General features: G+C 45.7%; 1 protein-coding gene and 1 pseudogene across 2 annotated transcripts; one reads left to right on the top strand and one right to left on the bottom strand.

The window, feature by feature from the left end:
- LOC123058255 (putative cyclin-dependent kinase F-2) overlaps nt 1–4,656 on the bottom strand; it is a 7,286-nt pseudogene extending 2,630 nt beyond the window's left edge.
- A 907-nt stretch (nt 4,657–5,563) lies between these two features.
- LOC123058254 (uncharacterized) lies at nt 5,564–8,975 on the top strand. 2 transcript variants are annotated; one of them, XM_044481043.1, is made up of 3 exons: nt 5,564–5,864; nt 6,190–6,326; nt 8,676–8,975. In XM_044481043.1, exons 1-3 carry the CDS (start codon nt 5,820–5,822, stop codon nt 8,815–8,817), a joined length of 324 nt encoding a protein of 107 aa, XP_044336978.1. In that variant the 5' UTR covers nt 5,564–5,819; the 3' UTR covers nt 8,818–8,975. The 2 variants fall into 2 exon arrangements, 1 of the variants encoding a protein (XP_044336978.1); XR_006427105.1 differs by lacking the exons at nt 5,564–5,864; nt 6,190–6,326 and adding an exon at nt 6,338–8,350.
- Nucleotides 8,976–11,865: the final 2,890 nt, after the last annotated feature.

The raw sequence follows: 11,865 nt of genomic DNA, 5'->3' as shown, positions 1-11,865 counted from the left end.
CTCAGCACCTCCCGATGGCGCGCGTCAGCGGGGCGACCGTGCCGGAGCCCCATGGCGCGCGGCGGAGCCTCCAGACGGCGCGCGCGGCAGGGTCGCCGGCCTCTGGTATGCCTCCTCGTCTCCACCTTGCCACCAGGAGCTCCGGCGAGCTCCTACCATCAACAGCAGCGTAGGGGGGCTCGGAGTGGCATAGGGCGGTGGCTAGACATGGCACAGAACGGCGGCATGGAATGTGGTCGGCGGCCATGGTGGTTCTGTGCTGTTCCTGACGAGCAGGGAGATTGGAGGAGAAGGGAGGCAGAGAGGAGAAGAGGAAGATAAGAAGAGACACTGACATGTGGGCCTCACATGTCAGTTAACGGTCAAACTAGCAGTCAAACTAACGCTTCGTTTAGGTGTGGGCCTGACCTGTCATAATCGTGATCAATTGATAAGCACTCGGCGATTTGGGTTTTTTGAAACAGCCGACCACCCATTTGGTAGTTATCTGAGAAAAATAAAAAATTGGTAGTTTTTTGGAACCTTAGCCTGTAAAGTAGTAGTTTTATGCTATTTACTCAATTCGATCAGATTCGGGACGCTGTGCGCGAGTTGATGGAGTTGGTCGGCACAGATTCTGAAATCATCAAGTCTCCCGTGCAAGAGCCAACGACTGAGGAGATTGCGGTCGACCACGACAACGTCATTGCCGGTCTTGCACCCGCGGTGACTATCCCCGACGCCAGCCTCGACGTTGGCGTCGACGAGGTTGTGCCTCATGTTGTCTCACCACCAACCATCGTCGTCGAGGAGGCCGCTGAGGTCGTCCTTTCTGCTACCAGCAGCTCATCCACCTTGTTGCATGCCATGTGTTCGACAGAATACCCAAGCCAGAAGGGTGCCACATCGGCTTCTGTGTTCACCCCAGCCGCAACACCTACGTCGCTCACGGCCACGATCGTCGTCCTCCCCTTGCTTGCTGCACCTGCGGCAAGCGACGGAACCCTCGACAGTAGCCACGGCGGAAGTGGCCTAGGAATGCTGCCCCTGACTCCGTGTAGTGTGTCTGCATCCTTCACCGAGTCTTCGGGGCTATGGCCAGCCCAGCTGTGCTGGTTGTCTGTTCTCCTTGTGCTGGACACCAAGTCGTCCTCAAGGTGTTCGACAACGTGCCTCATCAACCACAAAGAGCTGTTCATGTACATGTCCATCGCATATGTGATCCCGAGTACCATGCGACCGAGACAAGGGATACGACCAAGGCCATGGCCTTCCTTCATCGGTGACCAAGCTGCACATGATGAGAGCGCTGACAGTAATGAAGCAGAGTACAAATGGAAGCCACTCTTCGGCTCTCGAAGAAATTCAAAGACTAATGTCTTTGTGCCACTCAGGCAAATTGGAGGAAACAATGACAGACGGTTTTCAAGTCCTGGGAGCACGACCCTCTTCAAGTGGTACTCTCAGGAAGGATTCTTAGAAAAAAATCGTTGCTACCTTGTCATCAAAGGTGCTCCGGCAGGTGCCATGGCCAATCATTGTGTGCAGCTATGTATGTACCGTGTTGCAGCTGGATGAATTTAGGAGCCTCATGAAGATTTCTTCAGCTGGTATGCCCAGACAACACTCAGTTCGATTTCTTACTGGAGATGAGCTAGTATTGGGTTGTCCTGTAGAGCCACGGTCAATTTCCTCCTGGCAATATTTGCAATATAAGTTGTTGCAGCCGTGGACTCCATCACTTCAGACAAATTTCAAGAATGAGGCCTTACAGGAAGAGAAAATGGTGGGTTTCATGGTGGCATTAATAGAACAGAAGCATTGGCTTCTTTGGGACTGCTTCTCCTTTGATGAAAATTTTAGTGTGCCACATGTTTCTCCAAAAGTTCTGTGTGTCACATCACCATGGGGTCCCGATGTTCAAAAAAATCCAATGACGAGTCACATGGGTTGGCTGGAACTTGAGATAGCCGCCTTGATGACTATTGTGAAGGCTGAGTTCATAAATAGCGGCCTACAGATTCATCCCAGTAAGAATGCTCAAGTAAATTTCCCCTGGTCCAGTTGTTACTTGTTTCTTCAGGTTGGAAAGTTGCAGAATGTTATGGTGAAGCTCAATACTTGGCCCTCTGGAGGGTGGTTCTTATCGGCTGTGACATTCTCACCAAATCTGCATGCAATTGTGTGCTGCAACAAGGCAGTGAGCATTCAATCTCTCGTTGTTGCCCTTCATATGGCTGAATGCTGTGGTGTGTTAATCTCAGTTATAGTCACTCACACGATATGGTTACACAAACTGGTATCCCCTGATGGTAGCCCGGTATACACGCAAGTCAGAATTGGGAGCATTTTATTCAATTGGACCTCTCAGGGAGCTCATAAAGACAAGGAATATTTTTCTGTATAGCTGCCTTTGGTGGATCAGGAGCTATGGAGGATTGCAGAATATTGGCGGTCAGATATTCAAGGTTTGCGGATGGCCGATACAATTTTAGAAGATTCTTTCTGGTCTGGGCAACATATCATTGAAGCATGCCTTGCGAGCCCTTATCACAGGTTCATGGGCGCAATTGCTGTCGAGTGGCTCTACACCCATAATTCTTATGTAGAACTTACAGTAGTTGACAATCAGCTGAATAGTAAAGGTAGAGTACCCCGGTTAATCGATGGAATTGGTGTCACTACATCAGGTTATCCCTTACTAGTGAAGAACATACATTATCCATGTGCAGAGATTGTCACAACTCGGTCATTCGGTTCTGATGAGATTAAATGTCTGGAGGCCTTGTCGAGTATTCTACATTGCACTGTCCAGGGCAAGGCTATTGCTGTATCCAACATCACCAAGCCCTCAATGGTAGGTACTCCCGTCAATCACCTATGTTTGGAGGAATATCTAGTCTGTCCAAGTCACAACTTCTCTAGTGCACCTGAACTTACATTATGCAAGAGCGGAAAGTTGGAGTTTAACAACAGGATTTCCTATATGGTGGAGCAGTACACTGAGGTTAATTCTTATATGACGAAAATTGGACTGCATCCCTTATTTGTGAGCATCAGCGCAGCAGAGCGAACCTCACATAGGAATAACCCCATTCATCAAATGGTCAAGCAGCGATTGTCATGTCCTGCAAGTACATGCAAGCGGGCACACATACAAGGGGCAGTTGGTGAGAACCAAGGAGTGTACTCCTTATTCTGCAATTGCTCATGTGGCAATCCCAACACTATTGCTATTGAGGTTGAGTGCTCTGACAGGCAAGGAGTGTACCCCCACAGCAAAATTATTTTGGACTATCATAGTAGGCTTGGTTGTCTGAATCTCGGATTTCTGTTAACATGGCCAGATGTCTCAACGATTCGGATTAACGTGGTACCTTGCACTGAACTTAGCTCCCAGAAATATCCAATGCGAAGTGTGGACCAGCTGATGTTGAAGAGCTCCTATGGATGCCTTGTTCTTGCAAACACTTCTCCAAAAATAATGCTCGAGTGCTCTCCTACTGAGCTGGTGAGCTGGAAACTCTCACAGGCTCATGCCGCGGAGTTCTATATCGACTGCTCGGTACATTTGAGGTTTGAGTACAGTCCCTTGATGGTTTGGAAGATTGCTTGGGTGCTTGGTTCTGTGCGTACTATTGTTGCATACAACTCCCAGTGTGCAGTCTTTACAAGACTGAATGGTTGGCATGTGATGGGTCAACCAAGTGCTCTCAGGTGTATCTCCCTGATCGGCAAGCAAAATTTGAAGGATGGAGGAGTCTTATGCTTATGGACATCTTCCTCGATCAAGTCTACATCAGCCACGGGAACTACTTCAACATCAACCAAGTCCGTGCCAACAATGACTTCTACCTCGACGACGCTAGCGTCTTTGACATTGATCAAGTCTACCTCGAACATGGCTACTACCGTAAAGGATATCACCACCACTCTGGCAGTTCCATGGGACCCGGGCATAAATTCTTCGGTGTCGGCTTGGGGTCAAGCCGAGTTTCAAGGAGGGAGGAATGTCATGGGAACTACTTCATCAACCACAACCAAAGAGGCTCAAGGCCGGCCCACGAGGCCCAAACAGACTGCAAAGCCCAACCCGAGGAAGCATGACCTGATATATAGAGGAACACATCGCTTCAGGGAAGGGGCATCGAAGAACTGGAACCCGAACTGGCCGCCGTTGGGCGTTTTCCCTCTCCCACCTCCCGGCTCTAGATTCCCAGATCTCCTTTCTTGCTGATAGAAACTTGTATCTGTGACTGAATTTCTTGTATCCATGATCCATTGAGTAATTTGTATCTAGGTTCGTATCACGACGACGACGCGCCTCCTCTTCCGGCACATCGCGCCTGGCTGGCCGGCGTGGCCGTCGAGGGACGCGGTTGGCCGCTTGCAGGTGAACGCCATCGTATCGATCGGCGCACTGAACAAAGATGACGGGACAGGGGAGAGCGCGTCTGATCTAGGAGGAGTGGAGGTGGCGGCGACAAGATGGACGAGCGGCAAATACTACATCGTACATATATATACACCGAGGCGGCTTGGATCGCCGGCTGCTCGGTTCCCGTCTTCCAAACGGATCCCGGGAGGAGTTACGGTGGCTGTGCCAACGCGTTTTGTTTCGTTTGATTGACGCTTGCGTTCCCGGGGGTAGCAAGTCAAACGATGTTCCAATCCGATTCTGACCAGCACTGCTTGCTTGCAGGCGGCGCAAGTACTTTTTTTTGCAAGGTCAAGTACTTTCTTTTACCTCAAATAACCTCCTCCTTATTTATTTTTTGACGAAAATGTCGTCAGAGCTGCTTTTCATTGACATTGGAGGGTAGAAGACATTCTAACATATAAGGACCCTAGCCAACTTGGCTCTAGGATGCTCCCTCGATTTCATTCATTTGTGGCCATTGGATGTTGGTCAATCTGGTCTTTGAGCTGATCTCAGACGTTTAATCTACATTGTGCGTTTTGACCTCGCTGTTGTTTTTCCGGAGCGAATGACTGGTGGGCTCGTGCTTTTTGTCTACGGGTTGGGTGAGTAGTTTGGAAGTGCGGGAGAAGCCTGTCCTTGCGCGCGGCGTGCACGTTGCGCATTTGGCGCCGGGCGTTGGGCTGTTTGTTTCTGCTGTGAGGATGCCGATTGATGTCTATTTCTCTGACTATCTCAGACGTTTAATCTACATTGTGCGTTTTGACCTCGCTGTTGTTTTTCCGGGGCGAATGACTGGTGGGCTCGTGCTTTTTGTCTACTAGCTAGGTGAGCCGTTTGGAAGTGCGGGAGAAGCCTGTCCTTGCGCGCGGCGTGCACGTCGCGCGTTTGGCGTCGGGCGTTGGGCTGTTTGTTTTTGCTGTGAGGATGTTGATGCATGTCAATTTCTCTGACTATTGGGTGGTACTTACTCATTTCTGGCCCCACACATCTGTGGGTTGACTACCTTTTTGTCTGCGTGAGAAAGGGGCTGCGCTGACACTGCGTTGATCGTGCGAGGGTTTGCCCAACCGCGTCGCGCGCGCCGCGCGTGGGACATGCGTCCTGCGGCTGGTGTGGATGTTCGCTCGTGCTGCATAGCCTATGGTAGGTGGGGCTTGTTTTCTGCTGGTCCTACACGTATGTCCCTTGTTTAGGTTGGAGTGAGACTGTGAAGGTTGTGTTTCTTCTGACACGGAGAGAGGGGTCGTGCAAGTCTCATCCCATCTCCCTCCTCCTTCGTCTCCCCAGCCGTGAAAAAATCCCCTCCGCCGTCTCCTCCTCTCTCTTTCACCTCCCTCCTCCTTCCCCGGCTCTCCGCCCCACATCGGGAGTAGCTAGGATGCTAGGATGAAGAAAGTAGGAGACGGTATCGGGTCAAATGATCCAGCGGTGGCAGCAAGAGGCAGTCCATGATGAATCTATGGTAGGACGATTCCTTCCTTGGTTTCGCCTGTTCCACATTCAAGTTCCCAAATTAGGATATTGTTTTACAACTTGTTGTGTCTCCCTTCCATTTGATGAATCATAACCCTGAATTGTTATTAAAAAAACATATCTGCTGAAACCTTACATTTATTAGATGTCATACATACTTTACTGTTCCTGGACAATTCCAACTTTTGCTAAATATTCTAATTAGAAGTTTTATTTAATCATGGCAGAAATTTCAACAAAATTAGGCCTTTCAGTACTTGACATTTGCTGAACTAATGGTCATTTGCTATTTTGCTGCTGTTTGGATTGTCCAGGTATTGGAAGTTTTGGGTTCCTCGGAATTATTGGTGCTTATCTACAAAGTTGATTATGCTTATCATTCTAGATTTTCTGATTCTCAGTCGAACAATACCCTAGATAACTACACGGTGGATGCTATTCATTATGTAAGGTGAGCTTCGATGACTTGGTTTAACCTTTCTAGATTATGTAACTGAATAAAGGAACTTTCTGATATGTGTATTTGTAGAATTTATAGATGTTCGATGTGAAATATTGGTGGCCAAAAGTTTGTTATGGTCAGGTCGATCTAAATATTATGTTCATCTGTCTACACCTCCTGCTGTGGTATCCACTTGCTCGTGTACTGGTCACCTCCTCATTGTAGATGCTCACAAGTGCTTCTGCTTGTTGAAAATGCCTGAGAATATATATATATATATATATATATATATATATACATTGCTGGACTGCTGGTTCAGGACTAATTTATTATAGGCAAACTTGCACACATCTGCTATTCTACCCAGGATTAATTCATCCTAGCAAAAGAAATCACATCATGAGCAAAAGAATGAATTCGCTACTAACATTTCAAATCAAGATTTATCCATCTAGCAGTCCTATAATATATTTCTCTTCTCATTATTGCAGCATCCTTTTATGTACCAACAATGTGACACTACACTACAATAGATTTTCACAGGCCATGGAAAAATAATAAAGAATTTGACAATCGGTAGCCTCCAGTCTATAATTATAATTCTGCGCGGACTTTGGAGCTATTGGATGCCTGAATGTGTCGTGTTCCTCCATTGTGCCATGTTAAGAATTGTAGCTTGATAGGAGGGAAATAGTTAATCAGGTTGTATAGAGTTGCTATCATACCATTTCTTTGTGAATGCATGGTTTCACTATCATTTTTCTTAAAGTATATTAGCCTCTTGTTCTTGGAAGTATGGATTTTCATTCTATACCTGAGGTCTAACCAGTCCTATAGTTTTTTTGGTTTTGTTTCTTGACCTGCTGTTTCCTTTACTGATCCTTCTTGCTCATATAAACAGGCCCACACTTGGAATGATTAGAAATGTTTCATTTGTTGCAGCAGTTATTTTTTCATTGTCAAGGTTTCTTCAGTTAGTCTCCTCTGGTTATTTTTCTTCTACAGTGTGCTATGCGATTCTTGCCAATGGGCCTCCCATTGCTTATATCCTATCAGTAGCACCATGCCTCCCTGTCGCCCTATTTGTCAAAAGCTCAGTACAACCAGTAGCGAGGTGCCTCCCCGTCATGTTGTTCATCGAAAGCATTCTTAATACGAAAGCATATAATGCTCAGTAAAAACAACCTTAAGTTGATGACCACTTGGTATTGTTACAATGCTTCGATCCGTTAATACTCCATCTGTTATGAAGGTTATGTGCAGTGTGTCCGTGCCATTAAGGAATTTAATATTTCTTTGAACTTCTGGCCCAGAGATCTACATTGTGCGTTTTGACCTCGCTGTTGTTTTTCGGGGGCGAATGACTGGTGGGCTCGTGCTTTTTGTCTACTGGCTGGGTGAGCCGTTTGGAAGTGCGGGAGAAGCCTGTTCTTGCGCGCGGCGTGCACGTCGCGCGTTTGGCGCCGGGCATTGGGTTGTTTGTTTCTGCTGTGAGGATGCCGATGGATGTCTATTTCTCTGACTATTGGGTGGTCCTTACTCATTTCTGGCCCCACACATCTGTGGGTTGACTACCTTTTGTCTGCGTGAGAGAGGGGCTGCACTGACACTGCGTCGATCGTGCGAGGGTTTGCCCAGCCGCGCCGCACGCGCCGTGCGTGGGACATGCGTCCTGCGGCTGGTGTGGACGTTCGCTCCTGCTGCATAACCTATGGTAGGTGGGGCTTGTTTTCTGCTGGTCCTACACGTCTGTCCCTTGTTTAGATTGGAGTGAGACTGTGAAGGTTGTGTTTCTTCTGACACGGAGAGAGGGGTCGTGCGAGTCTCATCCCATCTCCCTCCTCCTTCGTCTCCACAGCCGTGAAAAAATCCCCTCCGCCGTCTCCTCCTCTCTCTTCCACCTCCCTCCTCCTTCCCCGGCTCTCCGCCCCACATCGGGAGTAGCTAGGATGCTAGGATGAAGAAAGTAGGAGACGGTATCGGGTCAAATGATCCAGCGGTGGCAGCAAGAGGCAGTCCATGATGAATCTCTGGTAGGACGATTCCTTCCTTGGTTTCGCCTGTTCCAGATTCAAGTTCCCAAATTAGGATACTGTTTTACAACTTGTTGTGTCTCCCTTCCATTTGATGAATCATAACCCTGAATTGTTATTAAAAAAACATATCTGCTGAAACCTTACATTTATTAGGTGTCATACATACTTTACTGTTCCTGGACAATTCCAACTTTTTCTAAATATTCTAATTAGAAGTTTTATTTAACCATGGCAGAAATTTCAACAAAATTAGGCCTTTCAGTACTTGACATTTGTTGAACTAATGGTCATTTGCTATTTTGCTGCTGTTTGGATTGTTCAGGTATTGGAAGTTTTGGGTTCCTTGGAATTATTGGTGCTTATCTACAAAGTTGATTATGCTTATCATTCTTGATTTTCTGATTCTCAGTCAGAACAATACCCTTGATAACTACACGGTGGATGCTATTCATTATGTAAAGTGAGCTTCTATGACTTGGTTTAACCTTTCTAGGTTATGTAACTGAATAAAAGAACTTTCTGATATGTGTATTTGTAGAATTTGCTGATGTTTGATGCGAAATATTGGTGGCCAAAAGTTTGTTATGGTCAGGTCGATCTGAATATTGTGTTCATCTGTCTACACCTCCTGCTATGGTATACACTTGCTCGTGTACTGGTCACCTCCTCATTGTAGACGCTCACAAGTGCTCCTGCTTGTTGAAAATGCCTGAGACAAGTCACTAACTGAGCCTAATCAAATAGAAGAGAAATTTTCGGTACAAAAATATAGAAAATCAAGTAGAAGAAGAGACACAACGCACAAAAAACTTTTGAAAGGAATATCAGTTTCATACATTATTTCTAGTGCTATATATAGGGTTGCGCTATTCGTCCCCCTGGGTGAGGAATAGTTATTCTTCACCCCCCTCTATTTTACCATCAATGCACCGTAATTTTATGTTCCGTAAGTTTTATCTTATTTCTGACGCAAAAAGGGACCGTAAAAAAATATATAAACGCCTAAAAAATATTTTATGTTATGTAAAATTACAAACGTAAAAATATAGTCTAAAATACACATAAACTGCAAAAATTCTTGTCTTATGACCTATATTTTTATTTTCTTATGTCAAATTTTACCTAGCGAATCAATAGGAATGTAACTATTTGAATTCCAAATGTAATTTAATTATGAAATGATCGTAAGATTACCTCGGGTGAAGATTAACTTATTCCGCACCCTGGACTGCTGGTTCAGGACTAATTTATTATAGGCAAACCTGCACACATCTGCTATTCTACCCAGGCTTAATTCGTCCTAGCAAAAGAAATCACATCATGAGCAAAAGAACGAATTCGCTACTAACATTTCAAATCAAGATTTATCCATCTAGCAGTACTAAAATATATTTCTCTTCTCATTATTGCAGCATCCTTTTATGTACCAACAATGTGACACTACACTACAATAGATTTTCACAGGCCATGGAAAAATAATAAAGAATTTGACAATCGGTAGCCTCCAGTCTATAATTATAATTTTGCGCGCACTTTGGAGCTATTGGATGCCTGAATGTGTCGCGTTCCTCCATTGTGCCATGTTAAGAATTGTAGCTTGAGAGGAGGGAAATAGTTAATCAGGTTGTATAGAGTTGCTATCATACCATTTCTTTGCGAATGCATGGTTTCACTATCATTTTTCTTAAAGTATATTAGCCTCTTGTTCTTGGAAGAATGGATTTTCATTCTATACTTGAGGTCTAACTAGGCCTATAGTTTTTTTGGTTTTGTTTCTTGACCTGCTGTTTCCTTTGCTGATCTTTCTTGCTCATATAAACAGGCCCACACTTCGAATGATTAGAAATGTTTCTTTTGTTGTAGCAGTTATTTTTTCATTGTCAAGGTTTCTTTAGTTAGTCTCCTTTGGTTATTTTTCTTCTACAATGTGCTACGCGATTCTTGCCAATGGACCTCCCATTGTTTATATCCTATCAGTAGCACCATGCCTCCCTGTCGCCCTATTTGTCAAAAGCTCGGTACAACCAGTAGCGAGGTGCCTCCCCTTCATGTTGTTCATCGAAAGCATTCCTAATACGAAAGCATATAATGCTCAGTAAATACAACCTTAAGTTGATGACCACTTGGTATTGTTACAGTGCTTCGATCAGTTAATACTCCATCTGTTATGAAGGTTATGTGCAGTGTGTCCGTGCCATTAAGGAATTTAATATTTCTTTGAACTTCTGGCCCAGAGATTTTTTTTCCGAGAAAACGCAAAGGACCTTTGCGCTTCATTGCATTGGAAAGGTAGAGTACAGTTACATCCTCCTAGGTGGCAAGGTTACAGGGCCAACAGAGATCAATGGACATCCCAGGATGGTGGCAAAACGACCCTGAGCCCTTGAGCCCTAGCCTTTGCCCAACATCTGGCCTCATCTCTGATCTTGTATAGGAGCTCATCGAGCAAGGGGTTTACATGTCGAACACACACGCGTTCCTGTGTTTCCAGATCATCCACGACACTAGTAGTGCGATGGATTGCAGAGCCTTGCGATGGTCCAACTGGTTCTAATCATAGCAAGCTACTACATAAAAGGTAAGATAGAATTTTGTTGACAGAGCTTGCTGAAAATATCGGTCCTCGTGTAATCTAAACGTTACACCTCTCGAGTCCAATTAGGAACTCTTTCATTATTGGATCTAAAGTGTTTGCTTTGATTAGTTAATACTCCCTCTGTTTATAAATACAAGACGTTTTAGAGACAAGCTGCATATTTAATGAAGCATCCACTTGTTATAGAAAGCATGTTTTATGGTTCTGTACCAGGTAATATGTTCAGATGGCATAAATATATCATCATGTCTAGGTTATTTAAGCTTACAATGTTACAACTCACAGGGCCACCAGGGGTGACCGAGACACCAGACCCATGCCTTGTCAGGGCGTTTTAGTCTGTTCCCTGGGTCTATGCATAAGGGTGTTAACTAATCGCTTGCCTGCCACTATCCATATTCCGACATCTTCGATCAACCGCCCGACCGGTCACCTCCCTTGATGCATAGTTGTTCTGGAAGATCCGAGCATTGCGCTCCTTCCATGTAACCCACCATACTAACTGAATCAGTGAACTCCAGGCCTTCTTTTCATAGGCCGACATTGTTGCCGTGGACTCTTCTATCCATCCCATCAACGATGTGGTTGCATGCTGTTACGTATTGTAACTTGTATACAATTGTACTTGTACTCAACGAGGTTTTCCCTCTATATATATTGTAGTGGCCGACCCCTAGACGTGTTGAAGCCCACAATACCCAAAACCCTTTGTGTAACATGGTATCAGACGCGATCGTTCTCGCGATCCTGACCTAGCCGCCACACCGACCCATGTCTTCTTCCGCTGCTGATTCCTCGGCGGCCGCCGCCACTGCCCTCTCCGGCAAGGCCACCCTTGCTGCTCTCACCGGCGCGGCCACTATGCCTGCTGCCGCCACCGAGTTCTCCGCCCCGCTCTCGCTCGCCGATCCCATCG

This window comes from Triticum aestivum, chromosome 3A (genome assembly GCF_018294505.1).
Source record: "Triticum aestivum cultivar Chinese Spring chromosome 3A, IWGSC CS RefSeq v2.1, whole genome shotgun sequence".
In the NCBI taxonomy this organism is placed as follows: domain Eukaryota; kingdom Viridiplantae; phylum Streptophyta; class Magnoliopsida; order Poales; family Poaceae; genus Triticum; species Triticum aestivum.
Note: the sequence above shows the minus strand (reverse complement) of the source record. Positions and strands in the feature narration are given on the sequence as shown.

Bases quoted from the DNA above. Each gene is read 5' to 3' on its own strand.
- LOC123058254 (XM_044481043.1), top strand. From the start codon at position 5,820: ATGATCCAGCGGTGGCAGCAAGAGGCAGTCCATGATGAATCTATG. The intron at 5,865-6,189 runs GTAGGACGATTC...TGGATTGTCCAG, and splicing joins CAGTCCATGATGAATCTATG to GTATTGGAAGTTTTGGGTTC. The intron at 6,327-8,675 runs GTGAGCTTCGAT...TGGATTGTTCAG, and splicing joins GATGCTATTCATTATGTAAG to GTATTGGAAGTTTTGGGTTC.